This window comes from Cheilinus undulatus, linkage group 20, assembly GCF_018320785.1.
Source record: "Cheilinus undulatus linkage group 20, ASM1832078v1, whole genome shotgun sequence".
NCBI classification, from domain to species: Eukaryota; Metazoa; Chordata; class Actinopteri; order Labriformes; family Labridae; genus Cheilinus; species Cheilinus undulatus.
Genome location: NC_054884.1, coordinates 12,470,336 through 12,490,704, shown reverse-complemented (window position 1 = coordinate 12,490,704; position 20,369 = coordinate 12,470,336). Strand labels below are relative to the sequence as shown.

Below are 20,369 nucleotides of genomic sequence, written 5' to 3'. Positions count from 1 at the left end.
TCAAGATTTCCTCTTCAATAGACCACATAAAGGGACATATTGAAGAACTGAGAGCACAGATGTTAATTAGCAAGTTTCAATCAAAACAAATCAGACTCTTAATACAGTTGACTGAAACTCTGAAGCTGTTTGGCTCTGTATTTTCCTCATTATAACAGTACGGGTCATGAAGCAGGTTACGTGCTTACAAGGCTGCAGCCAAAAGATGCGCTGGATGAATCCGGTTTTGCACAGCACAGGGACGTTTACTTGATTAGCGCAGCAAAAGTTCATAGGAAAAAAGGACAAGAAACTGACAGAAATCTGTCACATTTATTCGTGAACTAAATTGACATGTTTATTCACCCTGATTTGCCCTAACATTTGTGCACTTCTCCGAAACCAGAGAGCTGAACTTATAACACGCTCTTGCCAAAGGGAATAAAGAAAGTGTGATAGCAACTGCATGATATTTTCCTTGAGAGGATAAAGTGAGGCAAAATAAACTCAAAAAGGGTCATGTCTCATAACAGAATGTGGGTCATAAACCAGGCCAGTGTAAGATATTTTACATTAGGCAAGAGTAAGGTGCTTGTTAAAGTTCTATTTTCAGGTACTCAGAGACTGTTGATTGGTCATCAGCGTGACTCTATGACAGTTGAGGGGTCATCAGAGTGGCTCTGTGACTGTTGAGTGGTCATCAGAGTGACTCTGTGACTAGTGAGTGGTCATCAGAGTGACTCTGTAACTAGTGAGTGGTCATTGGAGTGACTCTGTGACTGTTGAGTGATCATCAGAGTAACTCTGTGATTGTTAAGTGGTCATCAGAGTTACTCTGTGACTGTTGAGTGGTCATCAGCGTGACTCTGGGACTGTTAAATGGTGCTTAGATTAACTCTGTGACTGTTGAGTGGTCCTCAGAGTAACTCTGTGACTGTTGAGTGGTCATCAGAGTAACTCTGTGACTGTTGAGTGGTCATCAGAGTAACTCTGTGACTGTTGAGTGGTCCTCAGAGTAACTCTGTGACTGTTGAGTGGTCATCAGAGTAACTATGTGACTGTTGAGTGGTCATCAGAGTGACTCTGTGACTGTTGAGTGGTCATTAGAGTGACTCTGTGACTGTTGAGTGGTCATCAGAGTGACTCTGTGACTGTTTTGCTTTTATAAGAGTTATAGCCTGGGGGAATAAACTGATTCTGTGTCAGGATTACTTTTGTTGTGCGGTGTCCTGCATTGCCTACTAGCAGGAAGACAAGACATCTAATGTTCAAACCAATATTTTGTTTTCAGCATGAACACCAAGTTAGGTTGACCGACCTTTAAAGGAAAAGTTTGCTGTAGTCTGGTGAGTCCACATTTCAGTTTTGTCCTCCAGGCTTAAGAGCAATTGAACCATCCAGATTGTTATTATCCCAAAGTTTAAAAACCCACCTCTGTGATGGTGTGGCTGTGTATTAGTGCCAATGGCATGGATAACTTGCACATCTGTGAAGGTACTATTGATACTAAGAGGTTCATATAGATTTTGGAGCAACATGCTTCCATCCAGATGGCATCTTTCCCCGGGGCATCCCTGCTTATTTCAGCATGACAAAGCCAAGCCACATTCTGCACGAGTTCCAACAGCGGGGCTTTAGAGAACACAAACAAACAATAAGGCATACTATTTCACTGTATGAATAATTTTGATCACTGTAATCAAACAATTATCAGCAAAGTGACACATCAGCCTCACTTAACAGCTCTCCCATGGACATAGAGTATAGATGTGTTGTAATCAGACTGCAGCACACAAACAGTGGTCCACTCACAGGGCTTGGGGTCAGTCCATCAACTGCACACATGATGTTTTAATTTAGTCGACATATGCTGCCTCATAGGAACCCGCTTCCAGTGAAATATGGAGTGCATTCATGCAAAGTTTTCTGCTGGAAATGCAGGCAGAGATGACGTCAGGCTGGGACCAAAATTAGGGTCAGAAATTAATCAGCCAGGCAAAACCTGAGTTGGACAACTTCTGCTTTGTATGCCAGAGTAAGTTGGTATCCTTGGTTAACTCCACATATGGATTCATTTTGAGGATAAGTGCTTCAATAACAAATATCCCTGGCAAACACTGCACACATTGTGAACAGCAGATGAATAAACTGGAGTGTTTTATTGATTAAAGGGAAAATAATTGAATTGTAGGATGGAGAGAGTGTGCTTTTGCTGGACTCCACCCTTTTTGTTCCACTGAAGCTGGAAGCGGTGCCTCTTCCTGTTCTGGTCCGGACGTCTGCACTCAACACAGGATTATTCCCAAAACTGACGTCCTTCACTTCCCTCTCACACACAAAAAACCCCATAATGATTTAGTCAGAAATAGCAGAGAAGAAAGGCGATGTACATGAAGACATCATACTTCCAAAAAACTCCCTCTCTATGAAGCCGGCTCTGTTTGGCTCCTGGCTGCAGGCCTGTCTTTCAGGGTGTATGAGGACGAATTTCTGAGAACATGATGCAAATCAACTTTAACTCTGAACACTAGAATCATATGTTTGTGCCTGGAGCTTTAAACAGGAAAAAAAACATGAAACCAGGGATGTTCTGTTCTAAGGAAGAGTGATTATTTTGTCAAACTGGAGGCCGTTATTCAGATCATTTAAGTAAGAACGTTGTTTCAGAAATCACCGTAGATAAGTCATGCTTATGTCCTCATAGTCTTTGCATTAGGAACATGTGATCAGATCATAAGACGTGTGCTTTCTTAGACTAAACTAATCAATACTTAAAGGTCATTATACCATGACTCTTCTTTGACAGTCAGCCTTTTATTACATGACCTTTACAGGCTTGTAAATTAAACCATAATGTTCTTTCTGCTTGATGGATAACTTTAAAAACCAACTCTGTGCTTTACTCTTTCCAGTTATACTGAGATCATTTCTGGTGTATAACAATAGCTACACACATCTGTTATGTCAGTGTGGTCGTTGTGCCAAAAGGTGGGCTCTGAAAGCAGGAGAGGTGTGCTCAGAGTGGACCGCAGAGAGGAAAGTGTGGGAGTGCTGTACTAACTTACATGCTTGTTGCATAACGATTGAAGCTTTGCATGGATGTAATGAAAATCCAACACATTCAAACTCACACTGCAGTGTCTACAGACACGATCAGACTTAAACATGCTCTACATGGAGAAAAGTATTCAGCCGCTTTCCAATAGATTTCTGAGTGTTTCTTTCATTGTGTAGAGCACCCAGAGACGCTCCATGGGGATGAGGTCTCCTCTGAATAAACTGTACATCAAAATGTATTAGGCCATCCTTTGGGTAAGAAAAACTCAGCAACTACAGCTGTAAGTAGAATTCAGTCAAATTATTAGCTGTGACAATAGTACTATCAACTCTGTCACACAGAAAGGCCCTGTCCAATATATATTTACACCAGTAACCGTCTTAGGCAAAGGTGTATCCACTGCACCACTGTGCAGCCAGACTGATAACAGTGTTAGAATATTTTCTTTTTAACCTTTTGAGCATTACACTCTATTCTCTATTTTTGAGTCTAAGCCCAAAAAATCTATGCTTATAATAAAAAGAGTATCTGTGCTTGTGCACCCACTGCAGTGAACAAGAGGTGGAAACAGACTTTCTAACCACCTGTCCTTTCTACAGGGATGTCAGAGACAAGGTCTTTCCACTTCTCACCAGCAAATGAAAGAATTCATGAGGATGAATGATGAACCAAAATTTTCATATCTGCTGTACGAAGTACAAGAGAGCACAGCTGTGACAAAGATCTTTAAACACCACACCACCACCACGACCAGGACTGCCTACATACATTTTAAAAAATGATTTCTGTATTCTTAACCATGAATTTAAAAGTGAAACCCAGATATCTGACACATGCAGTGATTATAATACTTTTTTTGTTATAGTAGTTTATTTGTACACTGCTTTGGTAATGCAAACTGAAGTTTTCCATGCCAATAAAGCTCATCAAAATAAATTGTATATACACTATACTGCCAAAAGTATTCACTCACCCATCCAAATAATTGAAATCGGGTGTTCCAATCACTTCCATGGCCACAGGTGTATAAAATCAAGCACCTAAGCAAGCAGACTGTTTCTACAAACATTTGTGAAGAATGGGTCGCTCTCAGGAGCTCAGTGAATTCCAGCGTGGTACTGTGATAGGAAACCACCTGTACAACAAGTCCAGTGGTGAGATGTCCTCGCTCCTAGATATTCCCGGTCAACTGTCAGTGGTATTATAACAAAGTGGAAGCGACTGGGACGACAGCAACTCAGCCACGAAGTGGTAGGCCACGTAAAATGATGGAGCGGGGTCAGGAGATGCCGAAGTCACCAACTTTCTGCAGAGTCAATCACTACAGACTTCCAAACTTCATGTGACCTTCAGATTAGCTCAAGAACAGTGCATAGAGAGCTTCATGGAATTGGTTTCCCTGGCCGAGCAGCTGCATCCAAGCCATGCATCACCAAGCGCAATGCAAAGTGTCAGATGTAGTGGTGTAAAGCACGCCGCCACTGGACTCTAGAGCAGTGGAGATGCGTTCTCTGGAGTGATGAATCGGGCTTCTCCATCTGGCAATCTGATGGATGAGTCTGGGTTTGGCGGTTGCCAGGAGAACAGTACTTGTCTGACTGCATTGTGCCAAGTGTAAAGTTTGGTGGAGGGGGGATTATGGTGGGGTTGTTTTTCAGGAGCTGGGCTTGACCCCTTAGTTTCAGTGAAAGGAACTCTGAATGCTTCAGCATACCAAGAGATTTTGGACAATTCCATGCTCCCAACTTTGTGGGAACAGTTTTGGGGATGGCCCCTTCCTGTTCCAACATGACTGCACAATTCCAGTGCACAAAGCAAGGTCCATAAAGACATGAATGAGAGAGTTTGGTGTGGATGAACTTGACTGGTCTGTACAGAGTCCTGACCTCAACCCAATAGAACACCTTTGGGATGAATTCAAGTGGAGACTGAGAGCCAGGCCTTCTTGTCCAACATCAGTGTGTGACCTCACAAATGCGCTTCTGGAAGAATGGTCAAAAATTCCCATAAACAAACTCCTAAACCTTGTGGAAAGCCTTCCCAGAAGAGTTGAAGCTGTTAAAGCTGCAAAGGGTGGACCGATGTCATATCAAACCCTATGGATTAAGAATGGGATGTCACTTAAGTCAATCTGCGAGTTAAGGCAGGTGAGTGAATACTTTTGGCAAGATAGTGTATTTGCAACTACAAAGCCTATTTGAGTAATCACTATACGATTTTAAATGGAAACCCAGTGAGATTTGTCCAGATGTTTGAGTATGTATGCTCCTTGGACAGAATAAATTAAGTTGGTGCAAAGCATAAATTATCATTTTATGTGCACGTTTGGCACCATCTGTAACGTGTCAAATTTCTTAAATGCCAAAATGTGTGTATATATACATATATTTTAACACTCTTTTTATTTGAGTTTTGGCACTTAAGGTGTTTACACACTGCCCTTTCCCAAACGCTTAGTATTGAAAATTTTCCAGATGGGTGTGTGAAATGAATCCATCTGGCGTACAGGTTATCAGACCTGTGATTGACTGAATGAATAAAATTAACAAAAGTTCCCCCACTTGTTACAGTGAATGTGTGCATTCTGTCATTGGCAAAACAGAAAAATAACAAAGATAACAAAGGTGGTAACCATATTAACAGTGAAAAGATAATGGTATTAAAGACAAACCAACAATTAAAAAAATGAATAAACAGATAAATAAATAACGAAAAAAAACTGAATAATAATAATAAACGATATAAAGAAGAAATAAATCATAATAGTAATAACAACAATAATACTGTTAATAATTAAAAGAGAGAGAGCAGAGACAAAAAATGTATTAAAAAATGCATAAATAAGATAAAATAAAATAACAAAAATACAAATAAATTATATATATACATACATACTAATTATATAATATTCATATGTATATTTCAATTACATTTTGTTTCCTTTTATTAAAAATTGACCAGACCCAACATTCCCAATACAAAAACAACCAAACTAATGAACTCCCAGTTTGACTCAAAGTGTAGCAGATTTATTTATGGAAAAAAGCAAACTGCTAAAACAGAACTACTTACTCTCAATCTCAGTGGAAATAAGTTCTGAAATATTCTGAAAAGAGCATGCCTGTCAGGACTGTAAACATAGTTTTATTCCGTTTTTGGAGATGAGGGGAGGCAGGTCAGATCAGGTTTAATAACGTATACAGGGTGGAGAAGGACACGCCGATGACATCACTTCCTTTTCTGAAACTTTCCTCCATTGTCTCTCTGTAGAGCTCGACAATGACTCTTCAGCACAACTCCCTTCCTGAACAGTGGACAGCATGCTGGGTCCTGCCTTCATATTTGTCCCTGCAGCAGAACATCCCTGCTGGTGTGGCCGGGATCATCCCTGGAAAAGCTGCAGTGAGTCATGAGCTCAGAGGGGCAGAGACGGAAAGCTCAAAGAAGTCCGTATGCCTGCATCACTTATGAGAAAAACTAGAAGCTGGTGCTTGAATGCCTCTGTGAGGTACACAGTTGCAGTGACGGTTTGAGAGGAAGGGCTGGAGTGTGATTGGTAGAATTTGTTATTCTTTAATGGTTTAAATGGGAGTAATCAGATCAATTTATAAAACAACAATATCTGAAATCACAAAAACCTTGACATAATGCCTTTTAAATGAGTTTCTTCTTGAGTCGGAGGACATCTGTGCAAAGTTTGAAGAAAATCTCTCCAATGATATTCATAAGGCCAAAAAACACTGACCTTCAAGCTCCAAATCCAGTCATTTTCTCTTTGAGCCAAGTGGACTTTTGTACAAAAATGATAGAAAATGACTTTTCAAACTGGGAAATTCTGAGTCTGGCCTCTTTTAAATATACAACTTAAAAATGTGAAAGAAAAACATTTATTTTCCTCAAATTTTAATGGATTCACTTTTTTAGTTGCCCCAATATGTCCTTGTATATTATGTTTGTAATCATGATTTTAAAAAAGAAATTTAAATCAAATTTTGACGCTGTCACTCCATCCTTTCATGTTTTGCTCTCATTTGAAAAAAATCCTGACTTTCTACAACTACTGCTGCAGTAAGGCATCACAGTACATGTTAGTCTATTATGCTATATGTTCAAAGTTAACAGGACATGGGTGTTGGAACAAACTGCTGACAAATTGTACCATTGTTTCTGAAATATAAGATAAAAACTGGACAAATGTGGGACTACAGCTCACTGTGTTGGGGAGGTGAGTTCAGAAGTTCAGCCTGTAGGTCAACAATGCCTTTCTGCCATGGCAGACAGAGTGTCTGAGAAAAGAGAGAAAAGATGGATGAACACTTTGAGGAGGTGCTATTATGTGCAAGTATTCAAAAATAGCACAGAGAAAGTACACAAAGTAAGAGAATTAAAGCTGTTCTTGTATAAATTTAAAGACTTTTTGTTCCTTTTTTATTATTTAGACTGTTTTAATACTAACAACATACATTTTGGGGTCTGTTTTTTTAATAGAGTTTGAAACCTGTAATGGGTCAGTAATATGCTATGCAAACTTTTGGTATACATTTTTGGTAAACTTCTGGTATACACAGGATATTCCACCTCTATCCCAGTAAAAAAACAAAAACACAAAAGTGTGTTTTATGATATTAGGCTTTCAGATTTGCAGTTTTTTTCTGTTCTTCCAAAAATGTCAGCAATTTTCTCATCTTTGGCCTGAGAGAAAATTGCATGCTTTTTCAAAGGGACTTTCTATAAGGGCACCCTCGTAACAATATATTGAAAGACTGAAAATGAAAAATATGGAAAATATTTTATATTTCATTTCTCTTTCATGACAAAGATCTGTTTTTGTCACTTAAACTAGCATTAAAATGGGTAAAATTACTAAAAAGAAATTCAGTAGTTGATATTTATGATCCGGCCTGATCTTGATTTAAAAAATAATGCAAAAAAAAGTGGGGGAAAATTTTTTTTTTTTTTTTCTTTTGTTTTGTTTTGTTTTTTTAACTGCTTTTTATGCATGGCAACAATTTTTGCCCACTAACAAGCAAAAAACAAAAGAAAAAAAAGTGTAACAATTTATAAAAATCTGAAAAATATATAACAATACATACAAATAAATATATAGACAAATATATACAATAACAAAGTTGTTGCTCTTGTTAACATATTTAGGACTGTGATTTTCCTCTTTAATTTTTAGTGTACATTTGTGAAAAGTGTGAAATACTGCGCTCACAAGAATGACCTGGACAGACAGATGGAGGGACAACCTGAAAACATAATTCTCTGGTAACACCGGCACACATGCATAACTAGATATTATAGACATGAGAGCAATCCCAAGTCAAGGTAGTTGCTGCAAAGCGACCACAGATAAGACACAAACAACTACCAACAGACAAAGAACAACCAAAAAGCAATACAAAGTTCCCAAAAAGATAAGCACAAAACATGAGATTAAAAACTCCACACAATCCATGTTATTCTTTGTCTAACATTGGGGGGTGAGGGGTCTTGTAAAGTCTTATGTTTTACTTGTCTATAATCCTCTCATGGATGAAAAGCTCCAGAACAAATACCAATAAACCTTGTGGCAAGATTATTTGGGCAAATACTTAATACCGATGCTGGCCTAAATTTTGGATTTTCACTAATCCCCAAAATCAGAAGTGATAATTGAAATACAGCGCCTCTTTTCCAACATCTCATGAAAAGTTGTTAGATTTTATGCAGTTTACAGGGTCAGGTGAAATTAAAGGTTTATACTTTTTATTCTGTCATGGTCAGGCAAATTTTGAACAAGATATACATTTACATTTAACTCTTAATACAAATGTTAAATGTAGTTAAAATCAACAGCAGCCTCAAGCTGACATTCATCAGTTCATTTTATTTACAGTGTTTTCTTGTGATCATCATGAGGCTGTTTTCTGTATCTCATGACTTATTTATTTTGTTGTGTGATTCTGTTTTTTATGTAAGAATGAGTTAATTGCTTGAGATCTGAAGAAAACAAAGAATTTAGCTATAACAGGTAAAGTTGGTGAAATCAACTGTATGGATGTCTATGGAAGCCCTAAGTGGACGAACAGTCAAACACTTTATTTTTTTTTAAAGGTTTATTTTGGGCATTTTTGTGCCTTTATTTGATAGAGGAGGACAGTGGATAGAGTCAGAAACAGGGATGAGAGTGGGGAAGAGACATGTGGTGGAGTGCCTCAGGCTGGATTCGAGCCTGGGCCGTCTGCCTTAGCCACTCGGCCACCTGCGCCCGAGTCAAACACTTTATTTAGCTGAAAGTTTTCTGCTGATATTTTTTTTTTTTTTTTTTTGAGATCTCAAAAAAAAAAAAAAACTGAGTCAATACTACTCCTTGTTCTGAACTGAGCACCTCATTAGGCGTAATAAATAAACAGAAAGCAAACGTTTTGTTTCCATTCATAAATGTCTCATAATAAGGGAGAAATGCACTGAAAAAGACACTTCCATATTTGTGCTGGCATTGGTCCCAGCATGCACATGTGCTGTAGTGTTGCTTCTAGTGCACATGTGCATTCTGGGACAGCAGAGATGGGTGGAGTTGGTCCTTGTCATATTGTAGTATTGTTTTGGTTAAGAGCCCCCTGGTGGCGGAATTTGGCATACTGTGCAATTCAGTTAGAAACAAAAACTACATAAACGTATTGCATTCATATTAGAAAATAAAATGTTGTTCTATTAATCCTAGTAAATGACATCATTACTTCTGAATGACACAAACATTTTTAAGAACATTTTCTTTGTTTTTCTGAGTGTTTCTTTAAATTTTGGACTTACATTGATCTATATATTCAAGAGAGATGATAACATTTGTGCATGTTATGGTCCTACAGACCAGTGGTTCCCAACCCGGGGTCCATGCACCTGTAGGGGGGGCACCAAAGATCTCGGGGGATGGGCGCAGGACCCTGTCTGTTCTGACATTGTCAAAAATAGATGAACATACAGTGCTTAACAAATTTATTAGACCACCTTAACCCTAACCAAAGTAAGGTTTATGCCACAGCTGCCCTAAATTAACAGCATTGGTAAGTACTAAAATCATTTTTTATGTTTCTGCAATGGTTAATACACCAATATGTAGATGCTCTTTAACCAAAATGACATTTTTAATGCTAAAATATAATTATTATTGTTATTCATGAATTTTAATTTTACTGATTTACAAAAAAACTGAAAAAATAGTAAAGGACATTAATATTTCTTGATTAATATGTCAAATTGTAGTTATTTACTTGCATTCCTGAACAGAAAAATGAGTTTTAGTGGTTGAATGTTATGCTTGATTAATTTCTGACTTCTCAGAGAAGCCCAGTGAGCCGGCTCAAATTTGGGTGAATTCAGTTTGAAATTCCTCATTCCTGTTCAAAATGGTAAAATGTGGAGAGCTCAGTGAAAATGAAAGAGTCCACATTAAAGCACTTCATGATGCTGGATGGTCTCTGAGACAAATATGACAGGTGGTCTAATAAATTTGTTAAGCACTGTAAATGTGTTTTTTAACCCATGATTAGAACTCTAATGAATTAGGGCCGACTAAAAAGATAAAAAATGAAGAGAACATGTTAATTTTTGTGCAAAAAAGTCAAAATATTTAATTAAAAAAAACCCCAACATTTTTGAGATTAGAAATCTGTATATTTACAAGACATCAAACTCATGATTTTAGACTTTAAAATCTTGAATTACGACTTTAGAAAGACTTTAGAAAATTTACAACAGTGTAAATAAAAACATTTATTAGAAACCAAACTGAAGACGGTGGCTGGATTTTTCCACCTTTTTGTCTTAATACACTCAAAAAAATCGTTGTTTTGTATCCTGTACACATCTACAACTTTTTAAAGATAAAAAATATATTTTTTCTCCTTAACGGATATCTTTATAAACTTGAGAATTTTGAGTTTTCTTGACAGTTAACAGATCCTTTTTATTTTTTCTAGAGTGGCCCTAATACACTGTTGTAATAATAATGGATATTTTTTCATAGATTTTTTGACAAGAACAACTTTATGTAGATCTATTATGTTTGGATTTTGTCAATGAAAACAATTAAAACTGATGTTCAAGTTTTTCCAAGTGGGTCATGGGGGGGCTATGATTTTCTTAGATATGAGTTGGGGGGTGGTGAGGGAAAAAAAGGTCGGACCTATGGTCGGAACCATCGATAAAGGCTACTTATCAAACCAGTGCAAACATGTGCTCTTTGGGCTTCCGTATTTTCAAGGTTTTTTGGGGGGTGTTTGCTGATGAAACACCAGAATGTGTGGTGTCTTACTGGTTATTATTTTATACGTTATTTAGACTCACTTCTAATGTCAATGCTCCTGTTTGTGTGTGAGTGTGGGGGTGTTATTAAAAGGGGCGGGCCTTAATGACGTCGCCGTGGTTGCAGTGTAGCTAATGTGAATGCAGACGGAGCAGCCGGAGGATGGAGCAGAGACCGGAGAGAGGGATGCCTTACATCTCAGGCAGACACATCTGAAATATCTCTGCCACAATAAGGACCCTGCCTTTAATTTTACACCCAGACTGCGGCTTTTTTTATCCCTCTTTTTCTTCTTTTTTTTTTCTCCTTTTACGACCATTTAACCGCTGACACATGCGCACGAGCCCACTCCACATATCAGTCTGTCAACACACCGACTGTTCGTCAAGGAAAAACGCTGAAAACCAGTCGGTAAAACACGTTTTTCCGTGAGGTCTGAGACGGACACACCTCGTGCTGGACTGCCCTGTCACTGCCTCAATCAACATGGATGAAGACAATCACGGTAAGGCTGCTTTTTTATGTCCACATTGGTTTCCTCTCCTCTCTTTAGCGTGGATGGATGGATATGAGTCAAGGGGACACGGAGATTTCTCAGGTTGTTTTGAGCAGACCGAGCCTACCCTGCGACACAACCAGAGTCTGTTGTCATGATTTCAAACCTATAAATAAACCGGCAGTCCTTAAAATAACAGCGCAACTCTCAGGTGAGAAAGGCTGTGTCTTTTGCAGAAACATATCCAAAACGCTGAAGTCATGGTTTAAAAGAAAAGAAAACATAAAAGTCTGCAAATGTTATCATGCATGCAACATTTCAATCTGTTTGATGTTTTTCCTGTAAGCTTTGAAGTTGCTCTCACTATCTCTTTGCGCTGCTGAAACCCTCTAAAACTGGTGAAATTGATAAGAAATCCGGCTGGCAGGCTTCCATGTGGAGGAGCAGGGATCTACTTTCACTTGCAAACATATAAAACACGTGGAAATGTGTCCCTTTAGTGAAATTTGGAGGATTTACCCTCTTTAAAACATTATTAAGTTGATAAATGCTGCACAATGTGGAGAATATAAGTGCATTGATACTAGATGAGCCTTTCAGTATTAAAAAGTATCCAAAAATCCTAATTTATGACTTAAAAGTGAAGAAGTGAAAGCATGCCTCCGTGATTAAGTGATATATTTGAATTAAATGAGCCCATGCAGCTGCATCTGACCCGGATTACTGCTCACATGGTGGCTGCAGAGTCCCCTATCACTTGTTATATGGCAGTGCTGCTGAAACAGACACATGCAGTTTGCTCTTGAGCAGATAATCCAAACTGCTCTGTGGGCTCAAAGCCTTGAAGGCAGTGTAGTGTAAACAAATGGTCACAGTCTGATAAGAGTTTGTCAGTTAAACTGTGAGAGATTAGCAGAGAGCCTCATCTGGACTTCCTTTTTTTTTTTAGTCAAACATGCCTGAACAGTCTGAATTTCTCAAAGTGAGATGCTATACGGGAATGACCCACTTTGACTTGTTTCATCTGGTTTATTTGATATTGTTTCATACATGAGCCTACAGGGACTACACTGGATTAAAGCTCCTGAGAGGAGTTTTTTGCTGAAACAGATTGAACTGAATACTGATGACTCTTTGTAAACTACAAAAGTAAATGAGATCATCAGCATAACATCAAAATATTTCTAAGTAATGTCAAATCCAATGTTCAAGACACATTTTTAATAAATTTTGTTCCATTTAAAAAGTTGTTTACAGTTTACAGTGTCCTGTATACCAGGATTAAGTTCTGAGGCATGCCCTGTAAGGACTGCAACTGCAGCCACTATCACCACACATTGCAAGAGACCTATTCTACCACTTAGTTCAGCCCCTTCGCTTTGCACATTCACATCAAGGGGAAGGGTGTCCCGATTCTTGTCGTAATGAAGTAATACTCCAAATATAGTATTGTGCAAAATGTACCAGAACCTTGCACATCATCTTCCATCCGCCTGTCCATTTTCTACACCCTTTCAGGGTCATGGGGGGCTGGAGCCTACCCCACCTGTCATAGGGCGAGAGGCAGGGTACCTGGATTGGTCGCCTGTGAATTGCAGGGTTTACTTGTAGAGACGACCAGGCAGGCTTACACCTACGGCCATTTTAGAGTCACCAACTTAACGAGCGTGTTTTTGATCAATGGGAGGAATTCTGAGGACATGGAGAGAACCCACAAAGAAAATCCCTGAACCTTGCTGTGAGGCAACAGTGCTTATCCCTTGCACCGCCGTGCAGTCTCTGCACATCATCTTGCATCTTCCAATGCACTGTAGTATTTTGATTTTGAACAAACGTTTTAGAAAGGCTTGCAGAAAAAATGTCCAATATTGCTGTTGCATTTCTTTGGATAATGCTGTCATTAACTTATGATGTATCTGGGGCTTGAAGGGTCGTCCCATTACAAATGGGAAGATTTGACCACATCTCCTTGTAACTATTCCAAGGGGCAAGAGGGCACCTTGACTGCTGCGTCATGGCACCACTTCATACCATCTTTTTTCCCCCCATTGGTTCATAATCCTGCATGTAAAGAAAGTATATATACCTCTAAGTTATATAAAAATGCTGGTTTGATTAAAGAGACTCCTCATTCAAAGGCAACAGTTGACCAGCTAATGTGGGCAGTGCAACTTGCAGACTTTACTTCACAGCAGTCACCCCAGGCTGAGAGCTCAGCTACCGTATTATAGCTAGTAGAGGTGCAACTCTCAAAAACAGATGATACCAAAAGAGCTACACAGCTACACAGACGTTGCATTTTGTGGACCTCGCTGATTGAAATCATTGCAATGGAAATTGTCACATAGGAAGGTTTAAAAATTTTTCCCCTCTGGGAGTGGGCTTAAGACAGAGTGGCTAGACGGCAGCTTCTCCTCTGTGCAAAACACATAAAAGCCAGCTTGGAGTTTGCAAAAATCTCCATGTGAAATCCAAGTGGGCTTTGATGTTTTTTGCACTATGGAGAAGTTAACGTCTAGCCACTTTGCCTTAAAGCCCAGCTCAGTGGAGGGCTGCAGTGATGGTTGTTCCTCTGGAACTTTGTCCCCTCTGAGGATCTCTGGAGCTCAATCAGAGTGACTGTAGAGTTCATGGCCACCTCTCTTTACTACGGCCCTTCTTCTCTGATTGCTCAGTTTGGCTGGACGACCAAATCGTAGCCCTCAGAGGATGAACCCCATACTTTATATAAACCTTTTTTGCTTCTTTTGTAGTGATTAACTGGGGCAGAAATCCTAAAATGTAAATCTCACTGTTGCTCTTTTATTTCACTGTTTAATTACTTTACTTTGTACGCTCATGGTCCTCTGAGGATGAGCTCCATATTTTCCAGTAGCTTTTTGACGAATCATACTTTCCATGCCCCTAAGATTTTTCAGTCATGTTCTCTTTTTTTAGAGTTTTTAAAAACTATTTTTCATGAACTTTTCTTTGTACATTCATGCTCCTCAGAGGATGAGTTCAAGTATTTCAATAACTGCTTTAGTAGTCACATTTTCACCCCCCAGTTATCTCTTCTTTTGTCACAGTCTACTCATTTTCATTCAGTGTTGGCATTTGATTTTCTTGAAAATTTCAGTGGATAATCATGGTCTTCAGAGGATGAACTCATTGGAAAAGGTTGATTTAGTAAAAGTAAATTAAGTAAATTCATGATCCAGGGAGGATGAATCCTTCATCTTGAGACATTTTATTTTATTTTCTTGGTAATAAACCTTGTCATAGAGAAACCCTTATTCCATTTCTGATACCCAGCCGTGCTCATTAGCTGATAAATCACAATCACATGTGCTAATAAATGCATATTTGCTGATACCTGGCTCTGCATTTTTGCATGAAACTACTTCCAAAGTCTTGCAGCATTAAAATGCATGAATAAAATCTTGTTTATTTAGTTTGAATTTTAAGAGGAAGTCTTGAACTCATGATCATGATGATCTAATTTCATAGGCTTAATGAAGTTATATTATCTGATCAACAACGGGAAGAATTTGACTCATATCCTCTGAGTTTAAAGACTCACAGTAGCCATAAGTTTCCCCAAAAGATATGAGTGAATCACATGTACAGCCTTCATACATGAGGCCGGTCAAAGAGATATCGAATCATGTGACAGGATGTAAGAGAGCAGCAGACGCACGCTGCCTGTGATCAAACTGGAAACAAACGACACACTGTGAAAGATTATACATGCAGCCCTGCTCTGTGTGTGAATTATTCAAATATTTTACCATAAATGTTAAAGTAATTAAGTGCTCTAGTTCTCTCACTGACACTCACACACTTAAAATTATTCACACACACACACCTTGATACAGTGGTATCACAGCGCCGGCACTTAGAGCTAAATTTGTCTCTAACACTCACTCACAGCAGCTGATGTCAAAGTTACACCTTCATCAAGAGAAGCTGGAGATAAGCTCCGGAAACATGACGAATACCGTATAATGTCTTTATGACCTGAATCCTGCTAATGATGAGCTTTGCCTTTTACTCTGAGGGGTCTTTTCTGCACGCCAACAAATGCACGCATAACCCCTCGTCATGTGTGCGTTATGGATCATGCTCTCACGCCTGCGTGTGCAGAATGCATGCAAACATATGTGCAAAGTTGGGGCTAGAATTTGTTCTGCACCGGGGCACGACAGACCGAGGAAATAGCCAACAGATGTCATGATACCATTTAGGATTAATAAATGCTACAAGCAGATAAAGCTCCCACAATGCATCACACTTGAACCTATGTGTATGGATAGGAGAGTAAAGGTTTTTGCAGACGTGATGCTAAAATCGATAACAATGGAAAACAATCTCATTCAGGAATGGATTATCGGTGCTGCTGGAGCAGGACTGCACACAGGTCCTGTATTTTTCTGCTACACACAGAATGAAACATAAAAACATGGTATTCATTAGTACATTTTTACTGCTCTCGCTAATCAGACTTGGCGCTTCTTTGCTCAAGTTTACACGCCCCAGAGCAGACAGGGCTCTGCAGAAAATTAGCAACAGGCTTGAAAATCCTACAAGTTTTTATTACTCATGGGTCTATTTATAGTATCATACTATAGCTGGATGGAGAAGTGGAAAGAACACAGAAGCAGAAATTGGCTGGAAAGCAGCTCACTGAGCAACTGGAAGGAGGCCCTAAATACTAACACTTGGCTTGCTTGTTTTCTGTATTGCAGCTTCGTGATGCTTCAGTGAGGGGATTTACATGTGCAGGAGTGAATGGCTGGTTTGGGAGTATGGGTATTAAAATGCTGAAATTAACAGCATTCACCTTTTAAAGGTGTTTTGTGCATGAATAAGGACATTTTTTGTGTGTTGGCGCTTACAGAAAACTTGTCTCATGTTTGCAGGTACAGATCATAGCTGCATATAATCATGGGTGGTGTTTCTCGACAAGTGGTGGGATACTCTTAACCACTCGCTGTTGTGAACAAATACATTTGAGACCAACTTGCATATTTTTTTCACCTAAAAGTGGGCCTTTAGTATTTGTACATTGATACTTCTGCTTCTTTAGGGAGTTAGGATCATCACCACCGGCCCAAAGACGATAGACTGAAACAATTACACGATAATGCACTTTGAGTTTATTATTCCATATCCCTTTAGAAGTATTAGGGTTAATGTAATACAAAGCAATACACTAGTGTACTCCAATTAATTTTTTTCACCTCTGCCACCCATGGAGAGGGGATTTAGAAGCTCTACACAGACCGAAAAATAGGTGTATAATCTGTATACCTGTGTATACCCCAGACTAAGCCACTGGCCATAACCTTCTCTTGTTGAACACAAGTAAGGCCAAAATACTCCCTCAACAAATGCTGTCACTGTGCTGGGGGATATTGGCCACAACACATATTAAAATTAAAGGTAAAATGGCATAGCTCAGGCCACTATCACGAAGGGATTCCCTTTCAACAGGTCTGTTCTTTACCAGGGCAGATTCATGAGGCAGTTTGTAGCAAACAGTCACAGTTAGAGAAGATCTCATAAACACACTACAAGATAAACTGGATGTTTTTAGCTCTGATTCGGTCCTTCTGACCAAAGTCAGCAAAGGTCTACTACTCCTGTGGTGCGAGGCGTGTTAAGAGTATTGCTGGGGGTAACTCGTCAGTCCTATACATGGGTCTGTATGTGACTGACTGAGTGAGTGAGTGACTATACTTTCAGAGCCGTGCAGAGTTACGCTATGGGCGGGGTTTAGTTGTGCTCAAAGCCGTTTATGATGGCTCCCTCCTGTGTCGTGTTGACGTCAAATGTAGCATTAGCATAGCATCAGTTTGACTAGAACTGGACCACGTTTCTGTATGAAATGAAGAATAAAAGCAACACTAAAAGCTTTTCGCGGTGTGAAAGATGTTTTCACTCTTCTGCTGACCATGAGTGTGCAATAGCTGTGGGGGAAGTGTTAGTTGCACTGTGAGTGGTTGTATACAAAGGCTCCTATTGGAGTGATTAGCTTGGACTTAGCCACAACGTCAGTTTTGTCAGAACTGTACAACTTGTCTTTATTAAAACAAGGGCAGAGAGCAACACTGAAAGCTTGTTGTGACAGAAAAGATGTTTTCATTCTTCTCCCTGTCTGCTTCGGCATGGGTTTGCAATCGTTATGGGTGGGGGTTTGCCGGTATTTCCAATGGCTGCTGCTGCTGTGTAGCCGTTAGCTCGGATGCAGCTGTAGGACAGCGTCAGTTTAATCGGAACTGGACTACATTTCTTTTTAAAACAAGAGCATAGAACTACACCGAAAGCTTGTCTTGGCAGTGAAGATGATTTTGCACGTCCCTCAACCGGCCTTGGCATCAATTTTATGCACAGAGAAGCTCTGCCATTAACATTATAAGGCCTGTCAGCTCCAGCGGTGGGAGGGCCCACCACTAGAACAGACAAAGCCCTGCCCTCCAGCGCCACAAGAACAGTCACATTATTCGTTTTACATTGTTTACAGTCATTTATGGGCAAAGTCTTTCTTGTGTTTCTTTTAACATTGCTCCTCTACTATGTAATTGTGTTGGACAGTGCCAGAGTAGCTGCGTTTGTCAACAGAGCTGCCAGTCATGGCATCATACCGCTCACTTACCCTCCCCTTTTGGCATTTCAAACTAAACTTGTCAGAAAAATTAACATCTTGATATAAATCAACATAAGACCTAACAATAATGACTAAAACTATAACTGAGAATATTTTATTTCATGTGTGGTGTCTCTTTGAATTCTTTCTTATGTCCTATCTGTTAACATGGAGGAGGCAGAACTTATGATCTCCACTGCAACTGGTCAGTGGAAGGAGCTCCAAATGCTTTGGCTTCACTTTTGAGTAGCGGCCATGGTCTTTGGTACAGATAGCCAGGGGTGTGTCCAAGGGGTGGCATGTGCCCCATCTATGCTGTCCGTTACTCTACAACTATGACTGAATATCTGCTTTATCAGAAGTAGGACTTATGATAAAATCATTATAGAAGGTCCGTCTTTATCTGTTTTCTTAAAGAATCAAGTTCTAAATATTTTTATAGAACTCCAATGTTGATTGTCTTTGATTAGAAATGTGCATTCATGAAAATAACAACTGAATCATAATTCCTTGATATTGATGAGAAATGTAGAATATATAGTATAAACACTTCATACAAATGTCCCCCCCCCCCCCCAAAAAAAAAAAAATAATGGAGTTGGGGCACCCCAGTCTAAAAAGTCTGGATACGCCCCTGCTGACGCCACAAGATGCTCTAAAATGTTTGTAAATGGATTCCTGTGAGGTTTCCTGTGCTATATGTCCTGTGTTAATGTGGTGATAACCCCTTTGTGTCAGTCAACACTCCTCTGTCTCTCTGACCGTGGGAAAGCTGAATGGGAAAGGCTTTTTCCTCCAATTCTTCTCTCTTTGGGGCTGAAAGTGCGAGTGTGTGCTAGAATAACAAATCATATCAGACTGCAGCACCTCTGTTTTGTCTGTTAAAGCATTTTAATGGGCATTCATGGCCGTGTCTGTCTGTTGGATCATTGACGCACACCTTGGCTTTGTGAAAACTCTCCTTGCAGAGATAAGCATTGTTCTCAAACTTAATGGTCATCTGAATGTATGCAGTAATTTTGTATCACGTTCAGCCCAGCAGGCATGAAACCCAAGCTAAAGTGGCCTCCGAAAAAATGTGAATCAACACACCGTGTGTGTGATTTCTTGGCGTCTAGTCCTGTCATTCTGAGGGGGATTAGTCGGTAAGAAGGGGAAGTTGATGTGATTAGGAGACGCTCTTTGTTGTGGCTTGAGGCTGAATGTGTGGGAGGACATGAGGCAGTCACTCGAGGCGAGATGTGACTGCTCTCTAGCTAAACTTCGCCCTGGGAGGCTGGCTGGCTCAGTGTAAGTGGATGGTGCTGGATGGCGAGACAGCAGCGGAACAGAGCGCCGACATCTGTGTCTGTCTGCATCTGTTTCATCGACCTAATGTCGCCGCGTAGACACTGACATAAAGCTTACAGGATCCAGTTATAGGATAAAAGCATTAAAGATGAAAATGATGCGGTATTATTCTTATTTTCTTCTAGATCTGTTTTATTGTATTTTATCAATTAAAAACCTCTGTTTTTTAACTGATCAACAGACTAAACAAGAAAATCAAAGGTATCCTAGACCCTTTTAACACTTCACATGCATTTTCTTTATTACACTACCCAGTCTGAACACCAAATATATTCACCAAGACAACATTTTTTTGCAGCTAGATGTGAACCTTTCATTATATGATATTTTGATTTGATTTCAGGGGGTCGGTCACGATTTGCTTCAGAATAAATTATTTATTCAAACATAAATACACAAAAGAAAACCTTTAACTTTAAAAGATCTTCTATCACTGTGCAGATGATGCACCGCTTTACCCATCTTTAATGCCTTTAGACACTTATAAATTTACTTCAGTGCCATCCACATGTCCAGTAAAGGTTTAGTCTTCTCTTGAACTTTTACTTTTCCAGGACAGAATTGCTTC

The 20,369-nt window shown here is 39.4% G+C and overlaps 1 protein-coding gene across 1 annotated transcript in view; it reads left to right on the top strand.

Moving 5' to 3' along the window:
• The first annotated feature begins 11,469 nt into the window (after window positions 1-11,469).
• Window positions 11,470-20,369, top strand: part of LOC121528339 (cytohesin-3-like) — a 56,453-nt gene continuing 47,553 nt past the window's right edge. Inside the window, exon 1 of the mRNA XM_041815757.1 lies at window positions 11,470-11,832. Coding sequence (XP_041671691.1) covers window positions 11,814-11,832 — 19 coding nt within the window. The 5' untranslated portion in view covers window positions 11,470-11,813. The remainder of the gene's footprint in view (window positions 11,833-20,369) is intronic.